The 15,407-nt window shown below is 40.7% G+C and overlaps 1 protein-coding gene across 1 annotated transcript in view; it reads left to right on the top strand.

The window, feature by feature from the left end:
• The window catches only part of PRSS12 (serine protease 12), a 321,958-nt gene that overhangs the window by 216,752 nt on the left and 89,799 nt on the right, over nt 1–15,407 (top strand). The window contains exons 10-11 of the mRNA XM_073603187.1: nt 10,213–10,288; nt 11,738–11,860. Of these exons, the coding sequence (XP_073459288.1) occupies nt 10,213–10,288; nt 11,738–11,860 (199 nt within the window). The remainder of the gene's footprint in view (nt 1–10,212; nt 10,289–11,737; nt 11,861–15,407) is intronic.

Here is a 15,407-nt window from a genome sequence, read left to right as displayed (position 1 = left end):
AAAAAGGGGTCTCCACTCAAGGTTTTTCACCAATCCTTGTTTCCACGACAGACCAAAATGTTCAAAATCCAATTGTCACAGGGACAGAAAGTGAGGTGAAATCTTCTGAACAGGGGCACAGACAGCAAAACAAATGTTACAGGGGTGTTAAAGTGTTACTGAACCCAGTAATATGAAATTAGTTCATCCCCCCCCCCCCCCAGTGCCCATAGCTTTTTTAAATCTTCTTTTTACATTAAAAAATTGCCACTATATACCTTTTTGGATGATCTGTATACCATGGTTACATCAAAAACTGAACAGTTTCCTCAGTGCTGAGAGTTCAGGAAGGTGGAGTCTTTCACTGCAGCCTGTATACACGCCCACATGTGTGATGTCAATATCATGTTACCTGGCTATCTCTGAGAACAAACTTCTCTCCAGCATAAAAGACACAACTGAGCATGTGCAAGTTGACTATTGCCTTTGTGTTAGCTGGCTTTCCCCAGATAGACATTGCAAGGAGGGGAAGGATTTATGCATACAGGATAATACAGCCTTTTTACACAATGCAGAGAGTTAACCCCTTAAGTTTCACAGTGAATATAACAAGCATGCTATGCTGCATATACAGACTGATTTTACTGTTGTGGGTTTATTAACACTTTAACCCTTCACTATGCTATCCAAAAAAAATTAAATATATTTTTTTGGCTGGAGTTACACTTAAAAAATGTATCTGTTCCAACCTACATACAAATTCAACTTAAAGTGATACTAAAGTCTCATTTTTTTTTGGGTAAAAATAACAAACATGTTATACTTACCTGCTTTGTACAGCGGTTTTGCACAGAGCAGCCCAGATCCTGCTGTTCTCAGATCCCTCTTTGGTGATCCTGGCCTCTCCCTCCTATTGAGTGCCCCACAGCAAGCAACTTGCTATGAGGGCACCTGAGCCACAGCTCCCTGTGTGCATTCAGACATGGATGCCATGGCCCGGCCCTTCCCCCTCTCTCTTTTCATTGGCTCACTGACTTTGATTGACAGCAGCGGGAGCCAATGAGGAGGGAGAGTCCCGGACAGCCGAGTCTCTCATGCAACATCGCTGGATCGAGAGGGGGCTCAAGTAAGTATTAGGGGGCTGAGAGGGGCTGCACAGACATAGAATGCATTAAGATAAAAAACACCTACTTCCTTTACAACCACATTAAGAACAAACCTACAGACCCTATCTTGTTCGTAATCCGGGGACTGCCTGTAGTTATCAATTTAAGCATCCAGTTCCACTAACCTAAAGGTATATTTTTCCTAAGGCATTAAGGTTTGTAGGCCATGAAAGAGTTTTTACTATGCTGTGAACATAATACCTGGTTGTGCATTGACTTTAGGAAATATGAGCTACAAGGAGCCTAATCAGATGCTGTAAGGTTATTACCAAGAATGTATTCCCCTGTTGCTACATTCCCATTCTTTAAAATCTCGGAAAGATATTTAGAGCAGCAAGGCTGGTATGGTGCTCATTATGCCATCTGAAGTCTAAATTCCTGCAGTGTTTGAAAACTGGCAGGTATGAAACCTAAGGTTTTTTATTTCAACTGTTTAGTTGGTCTATGAATGATTGATTATCATTCTTCTTCTTCTTCTTCCTCTTATTATTATTTCAGTTCGATTTTTTTTTAAAAGTAAACCTCCAAGACCTGCTTTTCTGTGACTGATGGGAAATGCTACCATTATATGCTTTGTTAGGGTCAGAATGGTTCATCAGTGATTGGGAGTATTTCACAATTTGCCCCATTTAGGGCTTTTAGAGGGCAAGACTATTTGCTGATGTGTGACCTGTCACCTCTCTCTGGGCTGCTCACTAACGCCAGTTGTGCCCATCTATTTACAGAACTGATTCAGCAGCTTTGTTCCATTGTTGTTTACAATCCATCCAGTCAGATTAACTGAACTTTTCGTGACTGTTGTCCTGCTATCTGCACAGACACTTAGCGGTAGCACCATGCATGTCTAATACGTAATCACAGTGACGCTGAAACCTTCTAATGGACCATTTACCCTCTTGGACACAGCAATACATGTTGCTGTAACACATTTTCTGACTTGCAGTGCTGGAACCATGCAGGGGGGGCACATGATAATGTAGCATGTAGGATGCAGCAAATTTTTCCAACTTGTTACAATTTAGCGAGGTAGAAACATGTGCTATAGAATGACTTCCCATTTGTATAAGTATTGTTCCTTCAGTGCAACATTTTGAAATACACATGGATACATGCGTGCTATTAACGTAATATAAGCAAGCCGAGATCCTTGCACATCATTTGGCCTGTGAGAGGTAGTTTGGCTTTTCCATAGGGCCAATGTTACTGTGGTTAGGGTTAATGTAATCTTTGAGGTGAAAAATGCACCATAGCTTCTCAATTAAAAATTCAGTTGCTGTTTTTGATATCTCGTCTGCCTACAGACATCAAGCGAAGGGGTGAAAGATGATGTTTGCAATAAAGCTAAATGTAAAACAATGTATCTTTAGTGATTTAACCCTTTTATGACTAAGCCTATTTTTGAAATTTGGTGTTTACAAGTTAAAATCCGTATTTTTTGCTAGAAAATTAATTACAGTACCCAAACATTATATATATATTTTTTAGCAGAGAATCTAGAGAATAAAATGGCGATTGTTGCAATATTTTTTATCACACGGTATTTGTGCAGCGGTGTTTTAAACGCAAATTTTTGGAAAGGGAAACACTCTTATGAATTTTAAAAAATCCAAACAGTAAAGTTACCCCAATTTTTTTGTATAATGTGAAAGATGATGTTACGTCGAGTAAATAGATACCAAACATGTCACCCTTTATAATTGCACGCACTCGTGGAATGGCGACAAACTACGGTACCTATGAATTTCCATAGGCGACGCTTTAAAAATTTTTTACGGTGATTTGAACACCGTTTTCATATGCGTGCGCGACTTCCGTATGCGTTTTCTTCGCTGCGCGAGCTCGCGGGGACAGGGGCACTTTAAAACATTTTTTTTTTTTTTTTTATTTATTTTATTTATTTTTTTACTTTATAAATTGTGTTTTAATAAAATTTTTTTTTTTTACTTTTATTGCTGTCACAAGGAATGTAAACATCCCTTGTGACAGTAATAGGTGGTGACAGGTACTCTTTATGGAGGGATGGGGGGTCTAAAAGACCCCCCATCCCTCCTTTACACTTCAAAGTATTCAGATCGCCGAAAACGGCGATTCTGAATACTGTGTACTTTTTTAAATTCGGCGCCATTGGCAGCCGAGTAAACGGGAAGTGACGTCATGACGTCGCTTCTGCGTTTACAACGAGAAGGCTGGAACGAAGCCACCCACAGCTTCGTTCCAGCCCGCCCCCAGCCGCCGAAGGTATCCGATTGGACACCGGGCCTCCCGATCGCACGGGAGGCCCGGTAACAGGGGCGGGAGGCGGCGGGAGGCGGCGGGAGGGGGGGATGTCCCCTCCCGCTCCTCCGGTATAACAACCGAGCGGCTTTTAGCCGCATCGGTTGTTATACTCGGGTAGCCGATCGCCCGCTGGAAACAATGGTACCGGGATGATGCCTGCAGCTGCGGGCATCATCCCGGTATAACCCCGGAAAGCCGAGTACGCATATCTGTGTACGGTCGGCGGGAAGGGGTTAAATATGCGTTGCTCAATCTATAGAATAAAAATGGATAAGAAGGTAATTAAAACTTTCTGTATTGCTACAAAAAGCCGGGAATAAAAAATGTTGTGATCAAAAATGGGTTTTACCCAAAATATCCCTATTGTATGATGCTTCCTGAACAGTGGCGGCCCGTGCCCGCACAGGCGCCGCCCCCCCGACACCTCCGCCGCCCTCCCTATTCGTGTGCCTGCCCCTTTCAGGATGCCGGACACATGAAATACTATGGCGGGGATAGGTGGAGGGGTGTTTTTTTTATAGCACGTGATTAGAGCCAGAGGCTCTAATAGGCTTCAAAATAGGGTGGGCTCGGGGCGCAGAGCACTGCGTCCCGATCCCACCCTTTTGTGTGGCATAGCGAATTAATTTTTGCTATTTTCACACTAACGTCCCTCCCTGCCAATCGGCAGGCAGGTCAGTGAGACCTGTCTCCCAATTGGCCAAAGCATTAGGCGATCCTATTGGATGCCTAACGCTTTGGTGGAAGAGGAGACGAGCGGACACAGGAGCCGCTTCCCGCCGAGGAGGAAAGCCCCGTCACTCCAGGAGAGGAGCAGAGCCCTGCCACATGAGCGGTAAGTGCCACCGGACCGGCTGCGGGGGTGGTTAGTGAAGTGACAGCCAAGGCAGGGCGCACCTAGCTGCATTTGATGGGCACAAGTGGCTGCATATACTGGGCACAAGTGGCTGCATATGATGGGTACAAGTGGCTACATTTGAGGGGCACAAGTGGCTGCATTTGATGGGCACACATGGCTGCATATGATAGGCACAAGTGGCTGCGTTTGATTGGCACAAGTGGCTGCATTTGATTGGCACAAGTGGCTGCATATGATGGGCACAAGTGGCTGCATATGATGGGCACAAGTGGCTGCATTTGATTGGCACAAGTGGCTGCATTTGATTTACCACAAGTAGCTGCATATACTGGGCACAAGTGGCTGCATATGATGGGCACAAGTGGCTGCATATGATGGGCACAGGTGGCTGCATTGGATTGGCACAAATGGCTGCATATACTGGGCACAAGTGGCTGCATATGATGAGCACAAGTGGCTGCATATGATGGGCACAAGTGGCTGCATTTGACGGGCACAAGTGGCTGCATTTGACGGGCACAAGTGGCTGCATATGATGGGCTCAAGTGGCTGCATATGATGGGCACAAGTGGCTGCATATGATGGGGCACAGTGGCTGTGTTTGATGGGCATATTGGCTGCATATGATGGGCACAAGTGGCTGCATATGATGGGGCACAAGTGGTTGCATATGTAGCACTAACTCTCGGTGGAGCTGCTGGTTTTAGCGGGCTGTTACCTTCACTCTCGATACCCCTGTTTCACCGGCACCGGGTCTAGGGTTCCGTTGAGTTTACCTCTGGACGATATAAGCACCAACACTTGAGTACGTTTTCAATGCTTTATTGAACCAAGTAACGAAGGAAGTAGCAGGAAAGAGGCAGGAGGAAAACTGCAGGGAAGCTCAAATGCCTTTCTTTAGGTTTCTTTAGAACACCCTTTAAAGTTGAATACTGTAATTGAATGCAATCCCCTTTTGTGGGACACGATCTTTGCTCACCTGGATAGGCCTCTCTCACTTGCCTAGCAGCCAGTACGTAGCACGAATAAAAGTCTCTGCCACAGATTTGCTTGAATTAAACCCATACGATCCTCTGCCACAGGATGTATTGGTTCACGATGAATGTCAGACACAGTATTTGAACCTTTAAGCCAACCCGTCAGTACCATGCAGTGAGACTACTTCAGGATACATCCTCCAACCGAGTCACCAGGCCCCTCTCCAGACCAGCACTCTGCATGATCCTTCCATGACGGGTCCTCCCCTGGGATCTTCTCGGTTGTCCAGCTTCTTCACTCTGGATAGACAGCTCAGGACCATTCCTCGGCTGCTGTGGTAGGCCCCAGACAGGCTTCTGGGCCCACTCACATGCCGCAGCGACGCAGGCCTCCGGAACGGAGGACCACGAGGTGGTACTCTAACACATACCTGTCGGCAAGAAGGGCCAGCAGGTGGCTGAAAACGAACCCTTAAACATGGCGTCTGTCCCATAAATACCCTCTCCCAGAATGCAACTCGGAGGACCACCTCCACCGAGTTGTCTCCGGGACAGAGGAGCACTCATCCGCTTTAACACGTTGCTTTTCCAACACCTTCCGATGGTGACGACACCCACCGGCACAATGTGGAACCACACGCAACGTCAGCCAAGCTGGAACAGAGACAAATTAACTTCCTATAACGAGCAATTCACTAAATTTACCTATCAGATGGTAGATCATAAATCTACCAGCGCTACACATATGATGGGCACAAGTGGCTGCATATAATGGGGCACAAGTGGCTGCATATAATGGGGCACAGTGACTGCATATGATGGGCACAAGTGGCTGCATATGATGGGCACAAGTGGCTGCATATGATGGGCACACGTGGCTGCATGTGATGGGCACAATGGCTGCGTATGATGGGCACAATGGCTGCAATTGATGGGCACAGTGGCTGCATTTGATGGCACAATGGCTGCATTTGATGGGCCCAGTGGCTGCATTTGATGGGCACAATGGCTGCATTTGATGGGCACAGTGAGGCTGCAATTGATGGGGGGGGGTTGAGTATTTTTCCGTTTGTTTGCGTCCCTCAAAAATTTTGAGCACCAGCCGCCACTGTTCCTGAAAATAAACAGTGCTATGCCTTTTTAACCAAGCCCACTTACAGGAAGCCTCACCCTCACTTGTGCATGTGCTATCATATGTTGCTATTTAAAAAAATATTTAGAGAAGTCCTAAAACAAATTGAATATTTACCTCTCCTGCTGCCTGCATCAAACTTCTCTGTATTAAAGGGACACACTTGCATAAAGCTCTTCATTCAGCACATGTCTGTGTGTGTCAGGTCTCTACATCACTGCTGTGTCCTGCAGTGGTACAGGGACCAGTAGAAGAAAGCAGCAGCAAGGAACTCAGGCACCAGACATACAGAGTTGCTTTAAACAAGATCAAACACACACTATAATTAAATAGCTCTAGATTGCAAGCTCATTCAGGCAAGATCCTGTTCTCTGCATGTGTGTTGTCTTTGTTGCTTGAAATTTGCATTTTAAAGATTTTTTTTATATTTTATGTAATATGTTGATGCTTTTTAAAAAAAAGAACAGTCATCTAGTAGTGAAGATTTCATAATATGTGTATGAAGCCCCATTTATTAAATAGACTCTGACAACTATAGCATAGACATAAAAGTTCACATGGATTTGATTAATCTGCAACCTTACAATGCCTAAATGTCAGATCTCCTTGAATAGCAGTCAGACAGATCAATGCCAAATGGAATACTAAAATAATTCTAATTTTCTAACAAAACTGTTTTTATGGAAGATGAAAACCAACACACATGTCAAGTAAGTGATGTTTTGCTGTTTTTGCCTGCATCAACACTTTGGGAGGTCTTTTAAATTGATAAGTGGTAGTTTTATTATCCATAAAAGACCATATTTTTGAGGGGTCAAGGATTTAGCAAATGAAACACCCCGGGAGCTCAATTAAATAGTTTATTTTAGTTTCCATTTTAAATTGTTTATTAAAGTCTATATAGTAATGGATTTGCACAATATTATAGCTGTTTTAACTAGGCCAGCAGGTTTTCTGCTTTATTTGGTAATTACGTACACAAGCAGCTCACTTTACAGATGGAAAGTACTGTTAAAATGAATAATACAAGACTGTTGAGAGCAGGTTTGTTTGTACTCTGGGTACTATTAAAAAAAAACAAAATAGAGATGTAAAGTACATGCTGATGAAAAAAACCCTATACACCACATGTGGCGAATTGCCAACAGGGAGTTGGATTTGCCATCAGAATAATAAGCATAGAATGTCATTCTGTTTTTATTATAATGTGAGTGTACTCCCAAATGTCTGTTTTTATCCAACTAAGATTAATCAAGTATATTGATATTTATATTTAAATTATTAAAATCATTCAGTTATATATATAATAAACTAGGAATACTGCAAGTGCATAGAAATCTTAAAATCCAACTCCAGGCTCTGAGTTCAAATGACCCTCCTCCTCAAAAGGCCTCCACTTGCAGTATTTTATGCATTTTTTTCACTTAACGTTTTGAAATATCTTTGGTCACTTGACTCACTGTGTTTTTTTCCTCATTAGTCCTGGTAAGCAGTCCTGAATGATGCAGAGAGCAGTGCTGATGCGATAACATCAGTGATGTTCTCTGCATCAATAAACTGTGAGTGCAGGGTGCTGTGATCAAGAGGTGGAGCCATGACCCCCTGTCATTCAACCCAGAAGACTGACACCATCTTGTGCTTTAGATTGAATAAAAAAAGATAGGCCAGAGTTGGACTTTTAATAAAATAGACTTCTATAGTGCTGACTCCTTTAATTTAAAAAGGGCACAGGGACCAGAGGTAGCTGGCTAAAACCTCACAGCAGGGGCTTGGTGTGGTGTATCCTGGAGAGAATTGTATGGGGATAAATGTAATTATAATTGACACATTACAAATACTATCTGCAGTCCTTTTCAAAGATACCGTAATCGCTGGAGTTCAACTTGAAAAATGAAAACAAAAACAGGACTTTTTTTTAATTTCATACTGTTATGCATACTCAAAGGTTGGGAAACGATGTTTGAGATCAGATGGCTGATAAAGAAGTAACTTTCAGACTTTAGGTGCCACTGACCTATGATTCTCAAGGTCAAAATAGAGACTCAAAGTTAGGCTAAGTAGTGAAGTTCATTAAATTATTTTATAAGTAAGTCTGCACAATTATAATGATTTAAAACAGCATGTTCAGAGTCTTGGATAGTCCCAACTGTAATTGCTTTTCTTTGGAGTTAATTTGTGCTTAGAGGAATATGGTGGCTATTAATGCGAACCTCTTTCAGAAAATTCTAGTTTCCTGAGAGTTTTTTTGATCATCTTACTTTATTACTTTTTAAGTCACTGACCTCAAACACGCATATGGCCAGCAAAGTGAAAAAAATTCAAGTTTGCCATTTAAGTGGAGGCTGTTTGACTATAAAAACAGTTCCTATGTATAATAAATGATAGCAAAAAAGGAAGTTGTTGCTTTAAAGAGAAATATAATGGGTTTTGGTCAAGTGGTTATGTTTTTAACACATTTTTTTACTACAGTTTTTTTTTTACCAATAAACATGTAATAAAAGGATCCCAAAATCACTATGGGTTAAATAAAGAGACATCAAATCAGAGGTGGTTCAAAAACAGCTGTTTCTTACTGAAACTTGGAATGAGCCATATATGTCTGGTTTGTCTTGATCTGTCTATGGCTATAAACCAGGTTGTAGGTAGAGAGAGCAATGAAAGATGCATAAAATTTTACCTTCAAGCTAAATAAATGGAAATACCATAAATGGAAATGTCCTTACCTCTTGTGGAATCCCCACGTTGTAAACAACAGCCGGACCCCCATCTTGCTATTGCATTTTTGAAAGCATACTGCAATCCAGCTGGTGAAATACAGTGTATCTCATTGTGGAACTTTATGTTTATAAATCTGCCACAATACCAGCGTTACCCCAGCCAGTGGTGTGTCAGCTGACATTTTCCTTTGCTGTTTGGTGGACCCTTTCCATGTGAACCATAATACGTATAGAATGGGCATGGAAAGAAGAGGGTTTTCCTGGAAAGCCTTACTAATACATTTTGTAATTAGTATTTAAAAAACAGTTAAAGATAAAACTACCTTGTGCACTCGTATAGATGTTATTATTGGTGGCATGTCCAGTATAAGAGACCCTAATAAAATGATTTTAGTGTTTGTTTTGCATTGCAATGTTAAATAATGAGCCAATACTTTTAGAAAAGACTAAAATATCACTACATGTCTTAGTATCTTGTTAAAACAGGTTTGTTATTCAGGGGACTTTGCTTAAGGGGTGGTAAAAGAAACATTGGAATCTGTGTTCTCCTTCTTGGATTACATAGATTATTATATCATGTTCATTGCAACCTTGATTCAGCTCTTTCCATAACATCATTCACTTTGGACTTTTAAAAGGGAAGTGCCCTTACAGCATATTGAAACCTAAGTAAACATTTAACTTAGGTCTTTCTCTACAGCATGCTGGTGGTGAACGGGCTTTTCTACTTGGGCAGCTATAAGACTTTATACACCTTTTGTTCTAATGTACCTGGAATGCATTTTGTGATTTAATCTGAAAGTTCAACAGCGCTTTAAGTAATTGTACATTCCTTCTGCCCATGTTTAAGCCTCTTTTCACACTGGTGTGACTTGTCATACAATTTGACAGGGGCAAATCGCATGACAAGTCACACCCTTTTGTCGGCAATGGAACTGTTCAAATCGGTGCCACTCAGACTTTGTGGTGCCGCACCGATGTTTAATTAAAGTTGCACAAATTCAAAGTTGGATCCAGTGTGAATGGGGGCTTAGGGTTAGGCTTCTGTTAAATGGAAACATTTGAAAATAGTGAAAATATGTTTTTTTTGTAATTTAATCACCAGAATCATCCCTTGTTTGTGGATTAAGGTTGTTACATCGGCGCCCTAAACGCATTATTGGGGGGAGAAATTCCTTACGGTAAGTGGATTTTCAAAGTAGCACATTCATTTAAATTATTAAAAAGAGTACATTTTTTATTTATTTATTTTACAGTTACACAGATTATATGTACTGTGCATGAGGGGTTACCATGTGTTAGAACAAGAAGATATGGTTAAGCACACAGAAGACACAGAAAGAAATGGCTGTTTAAATCCTGGTTTTTCCATTGCAGAGTAAGGTGCACCGATGGCAGCCCATAGTTACTACGGCAAGGAGGAACATTTGCTGTCTTGTAGTGGTGGCATAATTAAGAAAAAAAAACACACTATCAAATAAAGTAGTGAAAAAAAACTTAAATCAAATAAAATAAAAAAATAATAATCACATTGTCTAACCACCTATAAGTAACATAAGTAATTTTAATAAAAATATAATAAAATAACATTTTTGCTTGCTCAAATTTAAGGTTTAGGCCTCTAAAGATTTTTTTTTTTTCTATGAATATTTTGTCCTGTCCATGAAACTGTGTAATTCATTTAGAAGTCAAGCCAGGTTTAAAGGAAACCTATACTAGGGATAATACAGCTACAATCATTGCTGCCATCCTACTAAGAATACTAGTTGCCTGGCTGTCTCTGGCTTCAGTACTTGGACCTGAAACCAACATACCGATCATAAAGTCAGAGTACATCAGATCTTTAATCTGCATACTTGTTCTAGTTTGGGACCTACAAAGACATTCAAACCAGTGGACGAGCATGACAGCCAGTCAGTTTGCATTTATAGAATGAGAGGTCAACATAGACAGTTTCCTTATAACATAAAAGTAGAAAATCTGTTGCTATCCCCTTTTAGAGCAAAGTATCAAGTTCTCTTGTAAGAGCACCCCTCATCCATTGTCCCATCCACAATTACTCATCTTTTCTGTGCTCCTGTCCTGCTCCATACTGTATGTCTGAGGGAGCACTGAGAGATAGCTTCCTCTTTTACCCATGAAGCAGTGCTCTGGTTTGAGCACCCATTTATTAGGCCAGAGCACTGTGAGTAAGGGAGAATGTTGTTAACCCCATGCAAGTTCCAGTATAGACCAACACACACTTACAAACGGTGTGTGGATCCAGTGCTCCCATTGGTGAGATGGTGTGTTGAATGGTGTGGGAGAAGATAAGTATCACTGGGAATGGAAGGTGCCTTATCAAAAGAATCTTTTAGTTTGCCCTGAATGCGCAAAGTGACAGGTTATCTTTAAAAAGGATTACTGTTTCGACATTAAGCTTCCTCTAGAGCACATAGAATACACTTCTATTATATATAATAGGTTGATATAGGGTGGCATATTAGCTGAAAAATAATCTGTTTTGTGTCAAAGGAAAAGCATCTTGCAAGCTGAAAGGATTCTAGCCACAGTGTTGATTATAGAGAATAACACACGCACTCTGTATTTTTATCTGGTGTAATAAGTGACAATTATTTGTTTCCACACAGAGGTGGATGGCCCTGGCAGGTAGCGCTAAGACTGAAATCTTCTCACAGTGATGGAAGGTTGTTATGTGGAGCTACTCTTATCAGCAGCTGCTGGGTGCTTACTGCTGCACATTGCTTTAAGAGGTATGTTCATACAGAGAAAATAGACTTTTACTGCTCTTTACTGTTCTAGATAGCTATACACTGAAAAGATACTGCATTATTAAATGATCATAAATTGAAATATATGCTACAACTGCATGTTGTATCAAAAATGGAACACGGCTAGCGTTAGGAGTGGTGAATAAAATGGTTTTACTCTTTCTTGTTTGTCATTGACACCATCTCTATTTATTGCACTTCCTGTAGGGTTTGAAAAGTCTTCCAAGCTATTTAATTATTCTGTGGCAAGGGGAATATGGACAACAAAGGCAACCAACACCTACTCTAAAGCCTAGTAGTTTTTTTTTTCATTCAACCCAGGGGGCCAAATGAGAAAAAAAACCTGACAGCTCAGGTCGGAGCCGCTGTACTAACAAGCCGATGTTACTACAGTAATATCCCCTGCTGTTCTATTGTGTTCTAAACGAGGGGGGGGGGGGGGGGGGGCGGCCCTCTGCCAGAACAATCTGGTCAGCCCTCTCAGCCATTGGCCAGTCAGCAGATCTTTTTCGGTCATGCCCCTTCGACATATGCCTACACATGGGCCGAATGTTGGCCAGTTTCTATTGAACCAGCCGATGCCGCTCAACATTCAGGCTTAGGATTAACCCTGAAATAACAAACTATTCCATGGGATAGAAAATGTGATATTTTTAGTTGTATAACATTATCCCTCAGAGGCATAATACAACAGGAAAGAAAACAGGTTATTTTAATATGTGATTTATAATACAAATATGTGTACGTATGTATGGGTTGACTGTGCTGCTAACATGCCAATAACAATGTGGCCAATAAATTATAGCTTCTTCTAAAGAGCTTCTAAAAATCAAACTAATCCCTACCCGCTCTAAAACGTTTCTAATATAAAAACTGTGCCAAAGTGAACTGTAAGTAGCTATGCAATTCTCCAAATTGATACCTGTGGAACCTTGGCAAACTGAGAATAAATACCACCTTTAATGCTGCTAAGCCCCTCCTCACACTCAGCTGTCAAATGCCCATGCCTGTAGGCAGGAAAAGCTCTGGTATTTGACAGTTGAAATGTTAGTAGGGTTTCACATTGGAAAGGGTGGGGTTTAACAATGACTTGGGCCAGCATTACTGTTACCTTGCTTTTGACAAGGTCAGGTTCACTTGAATAGACTCAAAAATAAATAATAAATAAATAATAAATGAAGAGCCTTCAAAAAGTCTTCCCAAAAACCACACTTTTCTATTACAAAATCGAACTTGTGCTAACACTATAATGCATTCCTGTTCCCTTAAAAAATAATTGCCCTGATTTTAATAAATATATGTATTTTTGCATACCAGAATAGAAAGAATATTTGCCACAACTAGCTAACTTTACTGATTGTTGACCACATCCCTGGTACATAGAGTAGAAGTAGTTTCCTCAAATTGGGACCACAAACAGTAGTGATAAAAATAAAAATATACAAATTTATTGGACATACCAATCAACACCATTGGCGTGGGAATAAAAACAAAACACATGCGTTGGGAGCAGGAATGGAAACAGCTGAAAGGAAACCCCAAGACAGGGTGTCCAACGTATTTCAAAAAAACAAAATGCAGATCTTCTTCGGGGACAGTGGGCTTGCAAGTTCCAGATCTGTAGCTTAAATCCCAAGTGTTAGTGCTCCACCCAAACAGAAAAAGATCATAACTCAACGAATAGAAAGAGAGATTGATCCATCACAGCCACACACGGGCATCAGACCAGGAAGTCAGCGACAACCAGTGATCCACACAAAATGGTCCCACTGGGGAAAGGCCAATAGCCTAGATACTTGATTGTGGTGTATATTCACAGAAACTCTAAAAAAAGTATTTATCCCCCAAAGACAGGTCAATATAAAATAGAGTCTGTGTCTTGAATACGGGCATCTGAACCAATGCAGGCCATAAACTGGTGCAGAGGTCTACCAAACGGCTGGAGAAGCCATATTGATCTTATATCTAAGATGAAACAGCGTGGCTGTTTGTGTCTGCCGGCTGGAACTGTCTGGCAGTCTTGGGCTTTCCTTTCAGCTGTTTCCATTTCTGCTCCCAACACATGTGTTTGTTTTTATTCCCACTCCAATGTTATTGATTGGTACATATGTCCAATAAATTTGTATATTTTTATTTTTATAACTACTGTTTGTGGCAAAGTCCAAATTTGAGGAAACTGTTTCTTCTCTTTTACATACCTGAGTGCACATATATTTATATACATTGATAAGCTTAAAAAAATGTCTGACACAAGTACCTGTCCTGAATTCATACAGACAGAGATGCAAAAAATTCACTTGGCTAGCTTTATGTAAAATGAATATCAAACAGATGTTCTGCTTTTGGTGGAAAATAAAACCCTTGATCCAAAAGAGTCTTCTTGCAAGTGTACCATCTTCAGTCTGCATAATAAAGCTATTTACATTCCAATACTAACACTACAGTAGAATACCATTTTCTTTTGTTGTTCCCAAACAAGTAAAGCTCACTATTGCTTCTTTGAGTAGTTTCCAGATCTATGTTGTCTGCATTGTAAGATGAAGGCCACATCTGTTACCATAGCTATTCTGTCAGACAAATAAACAGAAAGACAAGCTGCAAATATGTATATAGTTTTCAGTTGCTTCAGCTTTAATTGCACACTTGTTTGTTTACAATAAGTAAAATTCATGTAGGAAAATGTGTTGGATGTATGCATGTATACAGCATTTCTTTCTGACAATGATTCAGCAAGGTTGTTAGGTTCAACTTTTAAATAAGTTGCTTTAAGTTTATATTGCTTTGTCAAATTATTGCTTCTATAGGAATTAAGACACAGAGTCAGAAATCCGTGTATCAGTTCTTGAGCATAATGGACTGCCGCCTTTACTTCTTTCAAAGGCCTTTTATAGGCAATTATACAAACAATAGCATCAGCACAACGCACACAAAGGGCAAGGGTAAACAACAACAAGAGTCACCTGGGCTACGAACACAAGCTTCAAAACCATGGCAATACAGTTACAAGAAAACAAAAGCAGCTTCAATTGAGTTCAACAGCCAAAAAGTTACATTCATAACAGATTTACACGTAGGCATTATATTAAGTGAGAACTCTAAATTAAATCCCTGACCTTATCAATTTCCCCCTTTGACATCATCCTCTCCTTCCCCCTGGGTCCTCATGAATAAGTTCTAGTCAGTTTTTCCCCAGAGTCCTTTCCCTGACCGCGGGTTGTCAGAGGGGTAGAACCCATCCCCCTAGGTATTACCAACATCTTAAAATTCAAGAAGAGGAGTTTTATAGGAGTAGGGTGATGTCAATACACATTTATCGGTATGCCCTGTCTATTCTCCTAATTTTCCTATTTATTTTTCTGTATACACATATATTCGTGATTGTAAGTGATATTAATATTAGAATAATAATTACCATTGGACTTAACAACCAGTGAAAGGTATTGGTTGCTGTAGAAGACATTCCACTAAATATATCCCACCAATGTGGTGCAGTATCCTGTTGTATCTGTGAGGAAAGATGTACTAGTCT

This window comes from Aquarana catesbeiana, linkage group LG01, assembly GCF_042186555.1.
Source record: "Aquarana catesbeiana isolate 2022-GZ linkage group LG01, ASM4218655v1, whole genome shotgun sequence".
Taxonomy (NCBI): domain Eukaryota; kingdom Metazoa; phylum Chordata; class Amphibia; order Anura; family Ranidae; genus Aquarana; species Aquarana catesbeiana.
This window is presented reverse-complemented; position numbering and strand designations above follow the sequence as displayed.